Source organism: Natator depressus, chromosome 1 (genome assembly GCF_965152275.1).
Source record: "Natator depressus isolate rNatDep1 chromosome 1, rNatDep2.hap1, whole genome shotgun sequence".
NCBI lineage: Eukaryota > Metazoa > Chordata > Testudines > Cheloniidae > Natator > Natator depressus.
This window is the reverse complement of record NC_134234.1, coordinates 263,380,248-263,402,542: the sequence shown is the minus strand read 5'-3', so window position 1 is coordinate 263,402,542 and position 22,295 is coordinate 263,380,248. Positions and strand designations below refer to the sequence as shown.

Genomic DNA, 22,295 nt, shown 5'->3' with positions numbered 1-22,295 from the left:
ACTAGAATTAAGGTTGCTTGTGCAGCACTAATTCAGCCTGGTTGTGTGTGTACATTATACTACAGTCTAATTACATGATCACATACTATTTTTCCCACTGGACCCTTGCCTCATTCAGGGTACAGACTAGATCTACTCTGAAGATGAATCAGGATTGTGTAATAAAGGAGACTGTGACTTGTCGGACCCTTGCCTCATTTGTTGCAGAAGTTGGAAGGTGTGTAGTGAATGAGGCAGGAGACTCTAGGAAGAGAAAGGATAGTTTCATGGTTAAGGTTATTGCATGCTACCCTAGATAATGGGGCTCTATCCCTGTCTCTGCCAGAGAGCTCCTATGCGATGCTCAGCAAGTCACTTAAACCAAACTTATCACAAATGTTCAATAATATTGGTATATCCTCATTTGGGTGCCGAATTTGGGACCCTACAGTTTGACATGCAGAAGTGCTAAACACTCATATCTACAATTGAAGTCACTGGGAGCTGTGCTTTGAATATATAAAGTGCTATATAATGTTAAGTGCTCTGAAAAATCAGGTCCTGGATGTCTCACATTGGGCATCTAAAATTATCAGACATGTCTGACCCGAATCTCTTTGTGCCTTAGCTCCCCATCTGTAAAATCGGAATAATACTCCCTCATTTCACTGGGGAGTTACGAAAACACATTTTTTAATATTTGTGAAAACTTAGATAAGCCCATGAGTAAATTAATAATTCAGTATTCTGAGCAGGGTGTGCAGTAAACAAAGGCATGTGAAGAAAGAAAATTATTTTAAAAGGGTCATGTCACAATTTCCCCCATTCCCCTTAGCTATGGGCAGGTAATTAGGCCCTCCTCTATAGCTTCTCCGGCTTCTTGATGTTTGAACTGGCTTTGATGGAGGTAATGCTTGCTTGTCTTACTGATGAGAGGCACTGTCTCTGGTACAATAAATCTTTTCCCTTTGCTGCATACTATCCTCTACTCTCGTCCCACACCATCAAGCCCAACACTACTGGCAGTAGCTATCTAGTGGTAATAATGTTGCTACCAATTTCCTCCTGGGATGGTGCACCAGATTGTCTCAATGGGGAGGGTTTAGTGAAAATAGATCAGTAAAGTGGGACTGTGTACCCAGAGTGCAATCCTGCTCTCTGAAATGAATCTTGGTACTATTTTGCATTTTTGCTAGTCCTCTAGTCCCTCATGTCTTCCATATAAATTCTCAGAGAGGATTGCCAATAGATCTAATATTTCCTCTGCCAATTTCTTAAGACCCTTGGACAAATATCTTCTGACCCTGATGATTCATATATTTTAATTATCTAAGTATTCTTTTAACTGTCTCCTATAAATTCTGTGTCCCTAATATCTCTGAGGTCTTCATTAACATTTACTGTATTTCACTCAGCTTCCTACTTTATTCTTTATGCAAAAAAACAAAATAAGTCTCCAGTATTTCAGAACATTCTCTGTGTCTTCTATTATCTGAACTTAACAGCAGTCATATATTTTCCTTAATATTTGTTTTAACCTTGACATATTTATAAACTTTTTCTTATTTCATTTCAATTCCCTAGTTAGTATGACATCATTTTGCTTGCTTAATTTTTCCCTTAGTGTCCTTTGCTGCTTCTACTACCTGTTCATACTTTGTATTCTCTCTTTTTTTATTTTAGATTTAATTTACTTTTCACTTCCACTCCTTAAGCAGCTGCTGGTATACCCAGTTTTCCCCTAATACTACCTAATTTTATTTTGTACGGAGATAGTTATCTGCTCTGCCTTGATTACAGTATCTCTCAGGATCTTATGCACATGTCCAGTTATCTTATAGAACCTCTAGCCATTAAGCTTTACCTATTAACTCCCTTAATTTTTCAAAATGTAATTACTTGTAATCAAGTCCTTTTGTACTGCTATCTCCTAATGGCTGCATCCTTAATGTAGCCTGGGAATACTACCAGTTAATCATTGTGCGAGATGAGTTTACCTCCCAATTATTTCCTTCCTATCAGGCAATATTGTTCTCAAATATTTCCATAACGGTGCATTGACCAGCTTCCTTTGAAATCTCTTACAACGCGCAATTTTTCTTGGTGTTAAGACCTTCCCCCTGATAGGTTACATAATAACCAAACTTTTCCTTTCGATTCCTATTGCCAACTTACACTGTAAATATTTCTCTTCTTTCATCTATATTCTAGAATATAAATTGAAATATCCAGTCACCATATGTCCCTCAAGTCTTCTCTTTTCTGAACTATATACATTATTTCCCTCAGTTTTAACTCTTTTGTCAATTTTCAGTCTTTATATCATTTTTGTTGTCTCTCTTTATATTTTCATCTGTCTTTGTGTATCCTTCCTAATTCTAAGGAGTAGCATCATACACTTTATTCCAGGTAGAGTCACTTCTGAGCCTTGGGAATCTTGTCATTGACTTCAATGACAATATGTCACTGTGGCAGACAGTGTGGCTTGCAGCAGGGGTTTTCACACTTCATTGTTCTTTGACCCCCTTCTGACAACAAAACTTACTACATGACCCCAGGAGGGGGGACTGAAGTCTGAGCCTGCCTGAGTCCCGTTGCACCAGGGGGTGGTTGGGAGAGACAAAGACAAAGCTCAAGGCTTTCAGCCCCAGGCAAGGGGCCTGTAACCTGAGCCCTGCCACCCAGGGCTAAAACCCTTGGCCTTCAGCTTCGGACCTTGGTGGTGGGGCTCATGATTAAGTTTTGGCCCTGGGCAGTGAGGCTTGGGCTTTGATCCCGGTCCCCAGTTAGTAAGTGTAATGCCAGCCCTGGCGACCCCATTAAATCGGGTTGCAACCCACTTTGGGGTCCTGACCTACAGTTTGAGAACTGTTGGATTACAGGAAAGAACATTGGACTGAGATTCAGGAGAGCTGGGGTCTGTTCCTGGCTCCGTATCTGGCCTGCTGGGTGACACTGGGCAAGCTACTTCATCTCCCTGTACTTCAGTTTCCTCATCTGTAAAATTGGGAGAATGGTTCTTACCTGCCTTTGCAAAGTGCTGTGAGATCTACAGATGAAAATGTCATACAAGCCTAAGCATTTCCAGAATCCCTCATAAGTTTTGTCACAAGAACTAAAAGACATATTTGACTTTATATTGGCATATAAATGCATGTAAAATATACTACTGACAGAACAGAAATGTGTCTAAGGGCATGACCCTTTCATAACCTGTTTTTGCAGTTGCTTAAGGTTTTTTTTTTGCTAAGTGAATAACAAACTAACAAAAAGCACAAGAAAGGGAGAAGCAGGTAGACACATTGTAAAAGGAGAAACGGGAAACTGTTAGCAAAATAATGTAAATCACCTTGCAGAAAATGTTAAATGTGAGTATGTAACCTACCGCAAAGAGCAAAATGAAATGATTGGTTAAGACACTTGTTTTAAACCCATGTTAAGCTCTTGTTAAATAGGCTAAAAGTTGTTATGATTCTTTGTAACTGGAAATTTAGAGCATAATGGAATATGTTGACATTTGATAATAATTGGATAATGCTCAGTAATGCAGCCAACCACAAACTGTAATATGAGGTTACCAAGTAATGTATAAATATACATGAAAATGTTAACAATGTGGACCAGTGGAAGTGGACAAGCCTGGACCCTGAATCAGTATATACTACCTTTCTGTATTCATGATGATTAATCCTAGATGTCTAATCTTTGATTAATAAACCAGTTGACATGACCATTTGATGCAGGCTCGCTGACGGTGGGGGCACAGGGGGCAATTGCCCATGGCCCCCCAGCCACCACCGCTGCAGTGGCTGTGTCTGGGAGCCCCGGGCCCTTTTCAATTGCCTGGGCAGGCCTCAGGGCTCAGAGGCGATGCCAGGGTGGGGGGAAGGGGTGGGAAGGGTCGGCAGCCCGCCCTCCCCAGATGCCTGCTCGAGGCACTCAACCCAGCAGCCAGCCCCAGCTGGGGAAAGAAAGGGGCAGGGCCAGAGCCTCTCCTCTTCTGGCCATGCTGCCCGGTGCAGCGCAGCAGCTGCCCTGGGCTCAGCTTCTCTAGGGACAGTGGCCAAGCGAGCCGGAGCCCTCCCTGGCATGCTCAGAGTCGGCTTCAGTCCCCAGAAGCTGAGCTTGGGCAAGGCAGGGAGCGGCGACAGCGGCAGCCCTGTCCCTGCCCAGGCTCAGCTTCTGGGGACAGGAGCTGACTCTGAGCATGCCGGGGAGGGGGCTCTGGCTTGCTTGGCCACTGTCACCAGTAGCTAAGCCTGGGGAGGCAGCCTGCTGCTGCTCCAGTCAGACGCTCTCCCAGGCAGCTGCTGTGCTGCACTGGGCAGCATCCGGGAGTGGCTCCAGAGCCTGACTACCAGAAGAGCAGCCGAATAGTCAGGGGGAGCTGGGCCAGCACAGCAGGAGGACAGAGCCCCCCGCCCAGGTAACGTGGGATGGGGAGGAGGGGACGGGGAGAGTGCAGGGCCCTGGGATTGGGGTGGGGAGGAGTCATGTGGGAGGTCACACAGGAGGGGTCACATTTCCCCCCCTTAGTTGGTGCCCCCCCTTTGTGTCCCTCCCACTAGTCGCCTCTGGAGGGCTCCTAGGTGCACATGGGGTGGTACTGGCAGCAGCAAAGGCAGCTGGGGTGGCATGTGGAAGCCCTGGCCGTGCCGGAAGAGCGCGCCTCGCAGCACAGGTGGCAACTCACTGGGCACCAGCCAGCACAGGCACAGCGCCACCCAAATGTCAGGCAGACTGCGTCTGCGCGGGCTGGGGGCCCATTGACTGTTCTGCCCTGGGGCCCCGAATTGCTGTCGGCGGGCCTGATTTGATGTCTCATTGATTAATACTCTAAATCAGTGGTTTTCAAACTTTTTTCATTTGCAGACCTCTAAAAAAATTTAAATGGAGGCATGGACCCTTTTGGAAATCTTAGACATAGTCTGTGGACACCCTGAGTCTGCGGACCATAGGTTGAAAACTACTGCTCTAGAACCTATTATTACAAAAAGCATTGTATAAGAGCTAGGTATTATTATTATTATTATTCAAGGGGAGCAGAATCAGTCTGCAGTTCTTTTTGCCACTCTAGAGAGTCATGCTTGAATATACCATGTTAATTGAATTTCAGTTGTTTCAACTCAGCTTTCACAGAAAATACTTGTTGCTAATTTTGTGTACACTAATACTTATGGACAACAAGAAAATTCTTTAAACGTGGTCTCAATTTTCCCCCTCTTTTTAATCAACACAATGGTGACACCTAATTGTGCTGACACACAGAAGAGAAGGTATTTAACCCTAACCCTCTTTCTTAGAGTAGTGCATATTTTTAGCTCAGTGCACTTTTGTGGCACGACCTAAACTAGTAATGGTATTAGTGCCCAATCCTGATTTTCCTAGTCACACAAGTAGACCCATTAAATAATTGCATTTAAGATACATATTTTGAGAGTAACTGTATATAAAGTAACCGGTGTCTAAAATTATCTATCTCATACTTCAAATTGCACTAAAGCTGAGTTTAGGTTATTCAGATAGAATTACAGGGTTAGAAGAAACTGCAAGGGTCATCTAGTCTAACCCCCTGCCAAGATGCAGGATTTGTTGTGTCTAAACCATCCAAGACAGATGGCTATCCAGCCTCCCTTTGAAAACCTCCTGTGAAGGAGCTTCCACAACTTCCCTAGGCCCGTCTATTCCATTGTCCTACTGTTCTTACAGTTTGGAAGTTTTTCCTGAGATTTAATCTAAATCTGCTATGCTCTAGTTTGAACCCATTGCCTCTTGTCCTGGCCTCTGTGGCAAGAGAGAACAACTTTTCTCTGTCTTTTTTATGTAGCCTTTCAAGTATTTGAAGACCACTATCATGTCACCCCTTAATCTCCTTAAGCTTGATATGCTTGATTTTTACTCCTTTGAAAATGAGCAAGAGTTGAAAATGGGAAAGAGAGAATATATTGCATTTACACCTGATAAAATTATTTGATTTATAGAAATATATTTTAAAAAATCTGTCTGGTTCTAGGCAGTGTGACAATATTTTAAAAAGACACCATTTAATAAAACAAAAATATAACTCCAGCAGTTAACTCAGCCCCCATGTAAATCAGCCATTAGGAAGGAAAAAGGTGACAGAGAAGTTAAAGGAGTAATGCAAATTTGCACATGCATCCAGATGTAATTTGAACTGTTGTGACTAGAAATTGAGTAAAACATTTTTAAAGCTTGGGTGCCTAAATCTTAGCACCTAAGTAAAAGTGGCCTGATTTTCAGAGGTGCAGAGCACCTGCAGATCCCATTAATTTTAATTGGAGTTTCTATAAACTCAATTTGGAAGCATGCTCTAAGGAATCTGTCGTGGGTAGTGAAGAAAGGAGAGAGGATGCAGTGACTCTCATCTGCCCCCAATGTACATATGTAGGAGGTGGCTAAATTTCTGATGCCTGTGCTCCTGCATAATAAGAGGGGGTCTTGCTGTTTAATGGGTATTCAGGAGATACATACATCCTGTGTGACTTTGGCCAAGTCAGTCAGTTTCTCTGTGCCTCAGTTCCCCATCTGTGAAATGGGGATAAATGTATCAGTATTTGGGAGATGCCAGATACTATGGTGTTGGAGGCCGTATAAGTACCTGGACAAATAGGGGCCCATATATGTAAGTAGTCGAAGGATAAAATGTTGGGCAAACCATTGTTCCAGTGTCAAAATGCCAATTAAAGTTAATGGAGTGTTAAATGTTTGGATACTAGTGAACAGTAAGTGTTGGAAGATAAAAATAATTTGTCCATCAAATCAAATGTCTCATATTTTTCTATGAACTCTGCCTCTTTTTGGTGGTCTGGTCCACATTCCTCTCACATAATGTTTATAGGTCTCAGAGAGCTCAATTTGGTCAGACTGTAATATTAAGCAAGTGATATGATTTAAACATCTCAACTTAAACTCTTAGGAAAATGTACAAATGCATGGTCATACACAACCCTCAGTCAGAACTAGTCCCCAATAGATACTGTGATCTGATTTGTTGCAATTGTTTGTGGGCATCCATCTCACTAATCAAAAATGAAAGTGTCTATGATCAATCTCCAAAGTTATAAACAGACATATGCAAGGACACCAACCAACCAACTAGCCTATGATCTCATGTATTTTTCATCCATCCATCAGGGTGTCCATTAGTTCATTTGGTTTCCTCATTGCTTAGATCCAGACAACTTATTCTAATTTACAACTAGTTGTACTGGTCTAATTGTCAGGATATAAATCATCCTCTGTCTGGGAGTCAGTTTAATTGCAAATGAATCTTTACATTGTCAGATTTTCTATGTTATCAGTGTCTCTACCACACTTCCACAGCACTGCACCAAACTTTTACTGCAAGTTTGTACATCCAAAAGGATACAACAACCCTTTGTTTGACACATTACAATAAAATAAAATAAATAATATAATCACAATAATGACTGGATATGTTTGAGCATGATTCTATCTCTACAAGTGACTATTAGCCAAGTCTTGGGACTGAACCTATATACGTCCCACTAAATGTTACATGGCTGCTGCTCTATTATAATAATAATATGACAGGAATTTTGCATGCTGTGTGCACAAATACTCTAAAAATAGAAACAGGTTTGGTAAGAAAAGCAAGAGCAATTTTTCAAATACTGATTTTAAATGCTATATTTTAAAATAATTGTAACAACTCCTATGTGAACTGACAAACTACTGGAAAAGAATAATTCAGATGGTGAAGTTTATAGGTAAAGAGGTTATTTCTTGAGTCCATGCACAGAAAACTGTGAGAGTAAATCTTCTTAATTGTAATGCTAGTTAAGTGCAAATCTTCCCTGCACAGTGAGGGGAGAATAAACCCAAGGATATAATTTCTATGAATCTAATGAATGATTTAGCATGAAATCCTTTTATCGAAAAAATACCTTACTTACCAGAATGTTAATTTAATTAGTAAAATTTTGCTGCCGAGAGTTGCCTAAATATAATATATTTGTTCTCAGATATGGTATGATATTTCTAACATTAATTATATCATGATATTCCCTTTCTTGTTCTAAACATTTAGTAAGACTTGTACTACTACATCATATATAATAGGAGTGCAGTGGCTGTTGCTTAGGCAACAAGATGAATAAATGCAGGTCAGAATGTGCTTTCGGAAAAACAAAAGCAGAAATATGGTACAGAATGAAGAACAGACATGTCTAACTGATTTTTCATTGCATTAAAACAATAACGTTGTTCAAAAGCAGACAGCCAACCGATTTTAGCCAAGTCTACAACTGAATAAATAAGCTTACATAAAATAGATGAATATGTAAACAATTTTGATTAAAATAAACAATTTTCTGATATTTTAGAAAAATGTAACACTCCACATTTAAGGTTAATAGATATCTCATTCTTCCTATTACCCTAACAGAGCTTTATTCTCCAATTTTAATATCTACATTCCAGGTTTAATTTTCCTCTATAATTTTGGATAGAAAGGAAAGTATTTTAGTGACAATAAACATTTTTTGAATTATGCCAGGAGAAACCTGTTACATTATGTAATGATGATGTTTGCAAAATAATAACATATAAACAGCAAATTATGATTTTATGATCACTTTTTTGCTGCAATAAAATATTTGATATATTGTGGCCCAAACTACAGCATATCAAATTATCGTAAATACTGAAAAGTTATTATATCATTCTTGTTTCATTACAACATTATTTCACAGCAATATGTTTAATTACTTAATTCAATGTAGGGTTCTAATCTCTTATTCATACATGCACCGAACTCCAGATAACATCACTGGAAATTGTATGTTTTAACTGTAATATATATTCAAGAAGAAATTAAATTAGAAAAGAACTAGTAGACTAAGCTGACCAGAATGCTGTGGTTATCGTACAAACACCCATGCCATAACTTAACTCACATGGTACCTGAAAAAGTTTGGTTTGGTATTTACTAAAAGAACTTCATGCTGAAATAGATACAGTTACATAATTATGTCAATGAGCAATTTAGGGCTTGCCCACTGAAGTCAATGACAGTGTCCAAATTGACGCCAATGGACTTTGGATCAGGCTCCTACAGCTTTAGTAAATGTTTGGAAAGCAATCCAAGTCAATTTCTCTAGCTCCTACCTGCTCACTGTTTACTAGTGGTAGGTGCACCTCTACACATTTGTTATGCCATCTATGACCCCTTTTGAACATTTTCCCTTTTGTAATCTTTTTATGATTTATGCTCATCTGCTTTAGTAATTCTAAAGCTACAGAATATGTAAGATACTAGTGGTTGCAAGTTTCGCTACAATGAAATCCATTTAAGAACTTTTATTGGATGGATGAAGCCTACAAATTACATTTGTGTTTTTATTTTATTTTTTATTTGGGTCTAATTTTTCTGCTTTTAAAATCAAGAATATTTAAAAGAGGAGCAAAAACTGCTAAGATTTTTGTTGCTATAAGCAAAAGAACACTCAGCAGCCATGTAGAGGCAGGAAGAAAAATCAAAAATACATATGGAAATAAAAATAGATGGGTCTTTCACAATTTTCTTATCAGTAACCCATAGGTGTACTTAGTACGGGTAAAAAAAGAAAAATGGGAAAAATATGACTGATGTACAAATATGCCTTTGTAATCATAACATATTCATGCCAAAGTCCACTTGTACATCTTACATACTGTATGTAAGCTGTTCGTTAATATAGTAGCTCTAGAGCTATCCAAGGATGAAAATATTTACAGAGAAAAATACCTTAATTAGGGACAAAGAATAATGTATGGAGATCTGGTACTGTACACCAAGTATGGTGAGTACTTTTACCACAAATAAAAATGATAAACACTGGAAGAGGTATATTCATGGTTATGTAGCAATTTTATAGGTTACCTTCCTGCCTTAGCCATATTAATTTCAAGTGGAAAGATTGTATACATGAGGTTTGTCATCCATACCACATGTGGATACCCTAAATTCTAAGGTATCTGAAATAATTTGGTCCTTTTGTTCATCTCAATGAAATATTTATAGTTAAGCTAAAGTTTTTGGTATCCATTTAAAGGAATACTCTTGCTTTCCCATTCAGACAAGTGAATCCCATAAACTGATTACCTAAAAAACCCCAAACAACCCCACTTTACTAAGACATCCAAAATTAGTTAGAGTTGGCACAATTTGTTCAATAATTATCCATAATTAAAATACATCTTCCTGTAACAATGGCATGTCATGCTATTTAATTAACTTGGTTCTAATGTTTAAAAAGTAATATCATGTGATGTGCTACAGATAGGGGTGTGGCCAAACCTTTACATACATACATGCCCCCTCCCAATGATGGTGTACAAGTATTATGCATTTCTACTTTTTTTAAAACCTGGAGATTGATATGGGGGTGGGAGAGAACCTTAACCCCCAACTTCTCCTTGGCCATGTCCCTGGCTATAGATATTATTTCATAACATGCATATTTTGGAAGTTTATCCTGAGAACACCTTACATATTGATTCAGCTGTATGCAGGAAACTGAAACACTACCAGATTTCAGTGCAAAGCAGAATAGTTCTAAGCTATTTAAGATCACATAAGAAACACAGAGATACAGAAAATAAAAAAAAAAACAACAACAGCTACAGTGCCTATACACAGCAATACAGAGAAGGATTCTTACCATAAATTGCACATTGTCAAATCCATTAGCCAGCAAGTGGTTCTCATACTGAGGTAGCCCAATATTTTCCAACCATTGTCCCACTGTCTGGACAGGGCATCTGGGTCCTGTAAGGGGGTGAAGAGGGAGGCGTTTAAGCAATGAGTAGCCATCCACTGGATAGTAGCGGTAGTCCTGGGCTGAGAGGTGGCATTGCCACATCATGTTCCTGGAAAAGTTGCTATCAAAGGAGCCCGCCAGCTTGACAGATTAATGATTTCAGCAAGGAAGAAAGTCAGAAGTAAAACATAGTTTACAGGGCAGTCTATAGAGTAAGATCTGATCCTAGCTCAACATTTCTTAGTTATTAATCTTTACTATAGACCATAACGTCATACAGTGAAAAAAAAAGACATATCAAGCTGTCAGCTAAGCTGTTTGCCGTTATATGTGATTGTTGGAATACTCCACAATGAGCAATGCACTGCCAGCAGCAAGAATTCTTTTTATCAAGGACTCCTACACTCATCAGTATGCAGCTCCATGCTTCTTGCTCCCCCTCGCTCGCTCCCCTTCATTACCCAGCCTAGGCTACACCTCGCATTTTCAATAATAGCCATCAGATAAGGCAGATTTTTTTTGTCTGCAAGCTGTAAGCTTGCTGCTGCTGCTTCCTCCTACACACTCATCCAAGTGTCAATCTTGAATGATGAGAGCAGTCAAAACAAATGCAGAAAATAGAAAGATTCAAAGCAAACTAAAGCTCTTAAATCTGAATCGAATCTTCATACCAGTTACGCATTACCGATCTGTTTGTTGTAGATTTTTTACGTTTCAAAAGACATCAGGAAATGCAAAGCATTAACCATAGTCTATAGCATGGTTTACTACATGTTCTCTTTTAAATACATCATAAATACTGGTCTGTAGATCAACTTACATTATTCTGAAAATAATCATTCATTTTCTTTAATGAACCAACAACAAATGAACACATTTTAGAATGTTTTTCCTATGACCCTCCACAAGACAAACTGTGCAACAACCTTTTAGTCAAAATAATTAGTTTACTATCTCCAGGATTTTCAACCGTAAAATATTATTAGACACAACAAAACCTTCATTCTAGCCTATTTATGATTCAACATGAAAAGGTTACCATTTCAAATTAACAGTTAAAGGGATATTTTTAGCAAAGTAAAATGGAAAGTACAGATCCTTTCTCAAAAAATGAATGTTGAATGATAACAGATATAAGTCTCAATGAAAGGCAAAGAGGTTGTGTATTCTCTCTTAATATACAAGGGAAAAGTCAAAGACACAAATGATAAATTGGACGCTCAAGAACTACATAATTCAAGTGCTTAGACTTTGGCTTTCCTCCTTTCATGGAACTTTGACCTAACCAGATGCATTATTTAAATCCAATAATTTTTGCCAGTGGGCTAGCTTTCTATTACTTTGGATGACCATGTTAGGTTTTGTTATAAATTACTTTTACTAAACCTAATATTAAACCAAAATGTTTTCATGGCACACACACACACAAACAACATCAATGCAAATACTCTGAATTTAAACATTCCCCTGCAGCATTTGCAACCTAAATGTTGCAGCACTTTGCTTATATATGAGAATCAGAAAGTACGATGAACTAAAGCTCCAATTCAGCATCCAGTGAAGTCAATGGGAAGACTCCCATTGATTACAAAGGGCACCCTCAAACGTCCAGTCCTGAGACAGATATACTGGTGCTAACACCTATGTTCATACAGAGTTGCATTGAAAACAATGGTTCACCTTACTTCCTCTGGCTTTGCACATGAATAACTTCATTGACTCCAAAGATGTTACGGCTGATTCACAACAGTGTAAGTCAGAACAGAGTCAGGAACGGGGGGAATATGCACAGGCATAAGCATTTGAACCAATGCATTAATTTGCCAGATCATGACCAAATCTAATTTCATCATCCAAGCTTAATTAAATGCTAAAGTAAGCTATGCCATGTGTATTAAAAAATTGGTTAGATTTTAACATCTCTGAATTTTAATGATTAAAGGTGTTGTTAGTTATACAATCCAATAAAAAGTGTGTTTAAACCAATGACTTTTCATTTGACAAGTTTCACTCCTGGACCCATTCAAATTTCAAGGAACGATATCTCATGCCCTTCCAGAGCTACAAACACAACAGAAAATCCCCTTTCTCTCCATGATACACAGCATTTGCATCTAGCAATAATGATGTCAGACTGATTTATTCTGAACTAGTTTACTCAAAGAAATTTCTTCTGATTTCTTTCTCTAAGATCTCTTTAGCTGGACTCCTGACACTAATGCTGCTGGGAGAAACACAAAAATAGTGCAAACAACAATTTTTATAATTCTTAATAGAAGTCCTGATATTACTGTGAATGTATTTCTCAAAATATATGATAGTAATTGCACTATTGGGCAGGACTAAACTAGATTATTTTAATTTTTGCTGTATTTGTATAGAAATTGCTGGCAAAAATCTTTTTTTTTTTTGTCTGTCTTACTTTTTGTGGAAAGGCAAAACAATAAAATTTAGTTTTTATATTTTGCACACATGTAGTTCTAGTTATGACCTAGGAAACATAAATAAAGGCCTTTGGAGTTCAAGTTATTTAAAGAAATTGTTGTCATTATTCACATAGCCATTATGCAACATTGATACCAATTTTGCAGTGGAAGGTGTACATTAGTGTACTACTTATGCTCAGGGCACTGCACAAAGGAACCATAGAGAGACTCACACAGACAGTCCATGTCCATTGTGTGTGCTGCCTGGAGTGCTAGAGAGATCTACAGTGGTGCAGGTAGATTTTACAGCTTGTCTCTGGGGTTGCTGCTTTATCTTACACCCTTCAGTTACTGACTTCTGGACATTTGCAAGTCCATAGTTTAGGTTTACTGGGACTTTCTCACTGAGCAGGCCCTCTTTTTCACTAGCCATACCTCATTTTCCCATTACCTGCCTTCTTCTTCTTCTGTAACAGAAGCTATTGCCTTGACTACACTAGAAAAGTTGATCAGTTTAACTAAACAGCTTTTAAAACTGGCCTAGTTACACTGGTGCAAATCCCTAATCTAGACACACTTAACCCTTGCTCATATCAATTTAAACTAAATTGGTAATTTAATAACACAAACTAAATTGATATAAAAGTGAGGGTTTAACTGGTTTCAATGTGTCTTCATTAGGGGTTTGCACTGCTTTACCTAAATCAATTTTTAAATCAATGTCCTTGAACCAGGGGACTCTCTTAGTATAGATACAACTGATGACTCATTTTGCAGTACTGCAGAATGTCAAATCAGTGCATCTTTGCCACATCCATCTGTTTCCTGACTATCTTGCACCTCATGACTAATTTACATTGCTCGATATGTTCCTGATCCTGCAACCAGCCCTGTCCAGGTACAGGGTCCACCAAGAGACTTAACTGCTGGACTGAGGTCATCACAGAATTTTGCACTATGTCTTCCTCCTGAAAACTTGTGGAAATATCTCTGGCCCAGATCTATAAAGGGGCTTAAGCATTTAAGTGCCTACTAAATCAACGGAACAACATGATAATCCACAAAGCCTGAGTTAGGTGCCTAGGTTTCCTATACAATGAATTGGGAGAGATGGGAACCTAAGAATAGGATCCACAAAAGGTAGCATGCTAGGCAGGGAATCACCTATATTAGTAAATGGGAGAGGCCAACGAGAGGTGCGTACACTGAGCCCCACCCCATCACAGATATAGGTGCCTAAGTCCAGGCTGCAGGCAGGAGCCTATTTCTGCTAGAGGTCCACACCAGGAACCCCTCTCCTGGAGCCAGGTGGCTTAGGCACTTAAGTCATTTCTTGTGAAGAGTTAGGAGCCTGCCTCATTCTACACAAATCAGATGAAGGAGGTGGTGCTGGTCATGCCCACCTAATAATTATTAGCTGAGTGGTTAGAGCACTCACCTGGGTTATGGAAGACCAGGGTTCAATTCCCCCTTCTGGCTGATGGGTAGAAAGAATCTGAACAGGCACCACTCAGGAGAGCACCCTAACCACTGAACTCTGGGATATTCTGACATGGGATTCACTTAATCTGCCCTGTTCCATTAAGAAGTCCATTAATAAGACTAATTAAAAAGTCACTGGAACAGGAGGACTGGACCTTGAGTCTCCCACCTCCCAGGTTGATGCCTGGTGGAACCACTGGACTGTAGATTCACGCTCTTGTTCTGGCTCAATTACTTTTTAGTTATTTAATCCAAAGTGGAAGAGCTTTAACAGGAGAGACTGTGGGAGCCCCACGTCAGAATATCCCAACGCTCGGTGGTTAGAGCACTCTCCTGAGATGTAAAACACCCCTATTCAATTTTTTTTCTCCCTATCAGGCAGAGAGGATAATTGAACCTAGATCTCCCACATTGGGCCCAGGTGAGGGCTCTAACCACTGGGCTAAAATGTATAAAGTGGGCAGTGGCGGCTGCTGCTCCTGCTGCAGTTGCCAGATTTTAAACAGAGCCAATCCAGAAGGGGTGATCAGAAGATGCTTAGCAGATTAGGCCACATGGGAGAGAGAGGTGCTCCTCCACCCATCTTCCCCTTGTTTGTGGACTCCTCTGGGGCTTAGGTAGGAGATATGTGGCCATATCCCTGGAGGGAGGCTGTGGCATGCATGCTTGGAGGCAGAAACATAGGTACTTAGGTAACTTTTATAGCAAAAATTTAGTTGCTGAGCAGGGGTGAAAGTAAAATTGAACTCTTACTAGTACGGGGCCACTCTGGCCCCCCTGGAAGGGGCGGGGCTGGAGTCAGCATCCCCCAGCCAGCCCATCTGCGTTGCCTGGCCCGCGCTGCCTGGGGCTACCCCGGCAGTGGCGGCCGGAGCCCTGAGCCCTTTTAAATCGCGGCCCCAGGGCAGCTACTTCTTTTGCCTCCCCGTTGGTGGCTGGGGGGGGAAGGGGCAATGACATTAAAGTGCTGCCATGGCAGCGCTTTAAGTGGGCTTCTTTGCCGCGGCAGCGCTTTAACGTCGCTGCCCGTTTTGTGCCCCCCATCGGCAGCCCTGTCGGGTCATTGCCACCCCTTTTATGCCCCCACCATCAGCAGCCCTACTGGAAGGGACTTGGCAGGGCCGCCGATGGGGGGCGCAAAAGGGGCAGCGATGTTAAAGCTGCCACAGCAGTGCTTTAAACAGGGTCCTTAAAGTGCCACGGCAGCGCTTTAAAGTCAGTGGTACGGGCCGGTACTGGCGGCTACTTTTTACCGGTACGCCGTACTGGCCCGTACCGCCTTACTTTCACCCCTGTTGGTGAGTGAGTTTAGATGCCTACATGCTTACGCAGCAGGTGAGTGGGAGTTCTGTGGATTGGAGTGGTGCCTAAAACTGAGACTTTGGTGCCTAAGTCTAGGGTTTAGGTGCCCTAAACTTTGTGGATCTGGGGCTCTCTCTCTAGTTTGCTGGAATGGGGCTCTGGTAAAGGTTGTGCCTGAAGGCGTTAAGAGGTGACAACAGCCACTATACATAAAATGCTTCCCTTACAGCCATGCAGATATCCAGATAGAATTCATACTGATCTTAGCAGCACTGAGTAATATTCTATGCCCTTACCCCTTCTTGAGGAGGGGAATATAGTACACATATGGGCAGAAAATCCAATGACAACACAACTCCTAAGAGGGGAGAGTAGTAGGCCACATGAGGGTAACATATGGCCCAATATAGAGTAATTAACTAGTTTTCATTACATTTTGCTTACAGGGAGCTTTCTGTGTACAACCAATATACACTGACATTCAGAGAAATTGCATTAGTCCTAAATTTCCAGTATTTTTGTAGGTAGTATATATTTATTAAAATGTATATTAATTTTTTGCATCATACAGATTAATTACCACTTTTCTAAATTTAAAAAGCAATAGCTGATTAAACATTTCACAATATAAAGAACCTAAAATAGAAAAATCAATTCAATTGTTAAAAAATGACAATTACTTTTCTGTACTGTAACTGTTATTCTTTGAGAGGTCGGTGCAGATGTGTATTTCACTCAGGTGTGTACGCAATGAGCATATCAAAGCCAGAGAACTTTGCCTAGCTATACCCACAGCGGTGGTGCTTATGCCCTGGGGCCCTTAGCCCTTCCCCTAGATATTTAAGGGCAGTGCTGCCCTGAAACACTTCAGTTCCTTTGTACTGAACATCAAGAATTGAGACACTGATGCGGTGAAGGGAGGGTGGATTGTGGAATAGATGTCTGCACCCACATCTTGAAGAACAATAGTTATCGTGGAGGTGCATAATCGTCTCTTCTTTGTGTGGTTGCAGATGTATACTCCACTCAGGTGACTCACAGGCAGTATCAGAAGGAGGTGGAACTCAGAGTCTACTTAAAGATTGATTACAAGACTCGAACTCATAAAAACTAGTAGGGCCCGAATGAACTCAATTTTTTTGAGTTGGTATTAACATCAACTTCCCGTTGTCCGAGCTCAGGCCCAGATGATTGAAAAGGCATAATGTGAACTGAATGTGTAAAAGGACTTTTTTTTTTTTGACTTGCCCCTCACTAACCAATCGTCCAGGTATAGGAAGACGTGAATTCCTCTCTTCCTGAAATACATAGTCACTACCACCATTGGTAAAAACTCAAGGAGCCCAGGAGAGGCCAAAGGGAAGCACAGTGTACTGATAATATTGACTTGCCAGGACAAATCTTAGAAATTTACTGTGACTTGGGAAAAATTGCTACACGGAAGTAAGCATCCTGAAGATCCAGGGCAGCAAACTAGTTATTACTTAATTGAGGAAGAATCATCGCTAGAGTGACCATATGGAATCTCACATATTTGATGTATTTGTTGAGTCTGCGAAGAAACTGAGAATAGGTCTCATTCTCCCTTAGATTTGGGAACCAGGAATAGACTTTCTTCCCTCAGTGCTGCAGAGGGATCTCCTTGACAGCTCCCGAAGCACACAGGGTCTGGACCTGCTGAAGGATAAATGGCTTGTGAGAAGAAAAGGAGTAATTATGGCACCTTAGAGACTAACAAATTTATTTGAGCATAAGCTTTCATGAGCTACAGCTTTACATGAGCTTCATCGGATGCCGATGAAGTGAGCTGTAGCTCACGAAAGCTTATGCTCAAATAAATTTGTTAGTCTCTAAGGTGCCACAAGTACTCCTTTTCTTTTTGCGAATACAGACTAACATGGCAGCTACTCTGAAACCTGGCTTGTGAGAGGGATCCCTGAAGAGAGATGGGGTAAGGAGGATGAGAAGGGGAGATTGGATGGCATAACCTGATCTCACGGTGCTTAGGACCCATTTGTCCATGGTTACTGAGTCCCAAGCACTGGAAAAGCAAGACAGCCTGTCCTGGAACTGAGACAGGGATGGAGAGGTCACAACTGGACTGCTGTCCTGGACATGCAAGTCAAAATGGCTGCTTCCTTAGCACTGGAAAAGGGTGAAATGGCTGGTTGAAATTGGGCCCAGAAGCTCTCCTCCTTTGTGACCTATGAGCCTTCCTGGAAAAAGAAGGAGGGTGCAGGGCAATGCAGGCTCCTATGGGAGACAGACTCATATATGAGAGGATCAATCTGGACCAGCACAGTAGGAATGACCTCAGCCTGTGCTTGTAATAGAGGTAAAACTCAGGAAGAGAAACAGCAGCCAAAATCAGCAACATAGCCCTGGACTGCATTGAAAAATGGGATCTTCCAGACTGGGAGACATCTCAGTAATTCCAAGGGGACTGCTGGGCATAGGGATAAGGCATTGGTGGCCAGGAGGGACTAAGCCTGGGACCCCTGTTTTTAATTCAGGAAAGATGCCAATCTTGTACCGATGGTGATCAGAGGATGGTTTTCAGGACTTCTGAGAATGGAAAGGAGAAAGACGTCTACGAACTCTATCCTGATGAGCCCTGGAAGTTGCCTGATGGCAGTAGAGGAGTCGCTCCTAATGCGGCAAGCAAGCAATCAACCTCATCTGAAAACCAGTAAGGAGATGGCATCAGTACCAAAGATGAAGGAGCAGTTGGTGTCTTCAGTACTCAAAGAGGCATCACAGTTCCACTGGGTACTGGTGCAAATGACAGTCCCACAGCAGAAGTTGGTAATGAACCCAAAGATGAGGTGTGCCACAAAGACATCATCAGTATCAAAGACGGCATCTACACAGATGGGCCCCTTGGTACCGAAAAGGATGCTGACCACAATTCTGAATCTGAGTCTTAGGTGGAATCGAATATGGTGCTGACAAAGACAACTCTGTGACCAAACCAGACGGTGCCAAGGGTCCATCACAAGAAGCAGGAGCAGCCCTGGCTTCCAAATGCTTCTGAATTATTGGGGAAGCAGGAATTAACCAATTAGTACAACTAGACCTAAGAGTACTACTAAAGCCCCAGCAAAAACTGAGATAAGCAGCAAAGGTAAACTACCATACTGAATGCTCCAACTTTAGTTGCAGGTGGTGAGAAGAAACTGAGGGGGATTGGAGTGGCACTACCCTTAAGTAGCCAGGGAAGGGGCTAAGGGCCACAGGGAGGGAGCACTGCCTCTACAGGTACTGCTAGACAAAGGTCTCTAGCTTCAGTGCCCTGGGCATGTGCACATCTGATGGGAATATACATCTGCAACCACACAAAAAATGAATAAATGATCCAGATAAATAAAGTCACTCTCAAAGCTAATTTGACATTCCTTCATAGTGAGCTGTAGCTCACGACAGCTCATGCTCAAATAAATTGGTTAGTCTCTAAGGTGCCACAAGTACTCCTTTTCTTTTTGCGAATACAGACTAACACGGCTGTTACTCTGAAACCAGTCTTAATCATGGGAACTCTGAACTCTGGAGAGGGTGACCAAGTTAGACTTAATTGTGTTTTGTCCTCTTTCTTATGTAGGGGAGAAATGCCATCTTTATATGGCTAAACGAACCCTGGACAAATCTATTCTCCAACTCACATTTAGTGAGTTAAAAAAAATCACCAATGGTGACTGCTGGACATATAAACACAGTCTTAGGAGTGGTGAGGTCCCCCCTTCTAGAGACCTTCCAGGGTTAATAAAAATCAATGTTTTTTAAAAACAAATATTTAAAAAATTGGATTAAAAATTAAATTAAATACAGGGTTTTTTTAAAATAAACCTATTAAAATTAAATTTGAAATCAGGCATTTATATAGGTTGTCAGATTTGTTATAATCTATACAATAATTTAAACTAAACACAAAAAATAGTATTAAGCAGTACATGTATGCTGTCAAGTTTTAAAGAAAGTCCAACCACTAAACTGGTGGAAGTCATGGGCTAAGCACCTGGAATCAGAGTTAGTTGAAGTGTTAAACCAGCTGTCAAGGTTCCTCCCCCACTCTGAACTCTAGGGTACAGACGTGGGGACCTGCATGAAAGACCCCATATGCTTATTTTTACCAGCTTAGGTTAAAAACTTCCCCAAGGTACAAACTTTGCCTTGGCCTTGAACCGTATGCTGCCACCACCAAGTGTGTTAAACAAGAACAGAGAAAGAGCCCACTTGGAGATGTCTTCCCCCAAAATAACCCCCCAAGCCCTACATCCCCTTTCCTGGGGAAGGCTTGATAAAAATCCTCACCAATTTGTACAGGTGAACATAGACCCAAACCCTTGGTTTTGCCTCTGGCCAGGAGGGATTTTATAGCACTGTACAGAGAAAGGTGGTTACCCTTCTCTTAGCACAGGGTCAGACATGAGTGTCGCTTTAAGATGGTTAAAGGCCTTCTGACACTCTTCAGTCCACTGAACTGCATTTGGCTGTTTCTTTTTGGTTAGGTCTGTCAGTGGGGCAGTGATTTCGCTGTATTGCGGTACAAATCGCCTGTAATAACTCGCCAAACCTAAGAAGGATTGGACCTGTTTCTTTGACTTTGGGACAGGCCACTTTTGGATAGCATCCACTTCGGCCTGTAGGGGGTTGATATTTCCTTGACCCACCTGGTGTTCAAGGTAAGTCACTCTGTTTAGGCCTAATTGACACTTCTTAGCCTTTGACACTTCCTGCCTCCCTTATGCGCTCGAAGACTTTTTGTAGATGTTCCAGGTGTTCTGCCTAGAAATCCGAAAATATGGCCACATCATCAAGGTAGGCGACTGCATATTCTCCCAATCCCGCTAGGGGACCATCTACAAGTTTTTGGAAGGTGGCGGGTGCATTCCTCAGCCCGAAAGGGAGCATATTAAATTCATACAGTCCGACGTGTGTGGTGAAGGCTGACCTTTCCTTGGAGGATTCACCTAGCGGTACCTGCCAGTACCCAAGGCAGGCCCTTTCGAAGTTTTCTAAGAAGGCCTCGGTATCATCGCCTGCCTTGTAGGTGGGGAACTTTCTGGGATGTGAAGTGGTACCTGGAGAAGGATTGCTAGGGTTTGTTGGTATATTCTGCTGAGCCGTTGCCATCTCTATCTCCAGTGCATGCTTCCTCTCTTTTTCCCTTGCCTCCATTTCTTTTTCCCTTGCCTCCATAGCTCTCCTGTGGGCAGCCTCCTGAACTTTTTCTGCCTCCATAGCTCTCTTGTGGACAGCCTCCTGGGCTTTTTCTGCCTCTTTCTCGGCCTCCATATCTCTCTGGTGTTCTTTTTCTTTCTCTTTTGCTTCCAGTCTGGTTAACCCCAGTTTGTGTTGTACCTTGGTTTGGGTCATCCTAGCCTCTCTGTTTTTAACTAACTTTACTGGCTTGTAAAATTTTGCTGTGTTGTAACATGATACCTATGTTCTCTGAGAGCTATTCTCAGCCTACAGAAAAATCCTTTTTTAAAAAAACATAACACCTCTGTCTCCAGGCAAATAGATAGAAAATTCTCTAACTACTGTTAACTTAAAAAAAAACAACCTCTTCAGATCTGTGAAAAACTTGTGAATTTCCCTGCAGGAGGTTAACTACCCTGCCTTTAGGTAGAGAAAACTCCAGCTGAAAAAAGAAAAATACCTTTGTAAAAAACTAACACCTCTGTCTCCAGGCAATTAGACAGAAAACCCTCTAGCTGCTCTCACCTTAAAAAAAAAACAACCTCTTCAGGTCTGTGCTTTTGGTTCAAAATGATCTCTGGTTCAAAATGATCCCACCGCTCTGCCACCATGTCAAGGTTCCTTCCCCACTCTGAACTCTAGGGTACAGATGTGGGGACCTGCATGAAAGACCCCATATGCTTATTTTTACCAGTTTAGGTTAAAAACTTTCCCAAGGTACAAATTTTGCCTTGGCCTTGAATAGTATGCTGCCACCACCAAGTGTGTTAAACAAAGAACAGGGAAGGAGCCCACTTGGAGATGTCTTTCCCCAAAATATCCCCCCAAGCCCTACACCCCCTTTTCCTGGGGAAGGCTTGATAAAAATCCTCACCAATTTGTACAGGTGAACATAGACCCAAACCCTTGGATCTTAAGAACAATGAAAAATCAATCAGGTTCTTAAAAGAAGAATTTTAATTAAAGAAAAGGTAAAAGAATCACCTCTGTAAAATCAGGATGGTAAATACCTTACAGGGTAATCAGATTCAAAACAGAGAATCCTTCTAGGCAAAACCTTAAGTAATAAAAAGACACAAAAACAGGAATATACATTCCATTCAGCACAGCTTATATTACTAGC

At 41.1% G+C, this 22,295-nt stretch overlaps 1 protein-coding gene across 8 annotated transcripts in view; it reads right to left on the bottom strand.

The window, feature by feature from the left end:
* The window catches only part of ANKS1B (ankyrin repeat and sterile alpha motif domain containing 1B), a 749,199-nt gene that overhangs the window by 288,676 nt on the left and 438,228 nt on the right, over nucleotides 1-22,295 (bottom strand). For 7 of the 8 annotated variants that reach the window (XM_074941837.1, XM_074941834.1, XM_074941833.1 and 4 more), the window contains one exon: nucleotides 10,665-10,771. In XM_074941837.1, the coding sequence (XP_074797938.1) occupies nucleotides 10,665-10,771 (107 nt within the window). Of the gene's footprint in view, nucleotides 1-10,664; nucleotides 10,772-11,166; nucleotides 11,186-22,295 lie in introns of those variants that run through there. The other variant, XM_074941839.1, reaches the window with a different exon arrangement.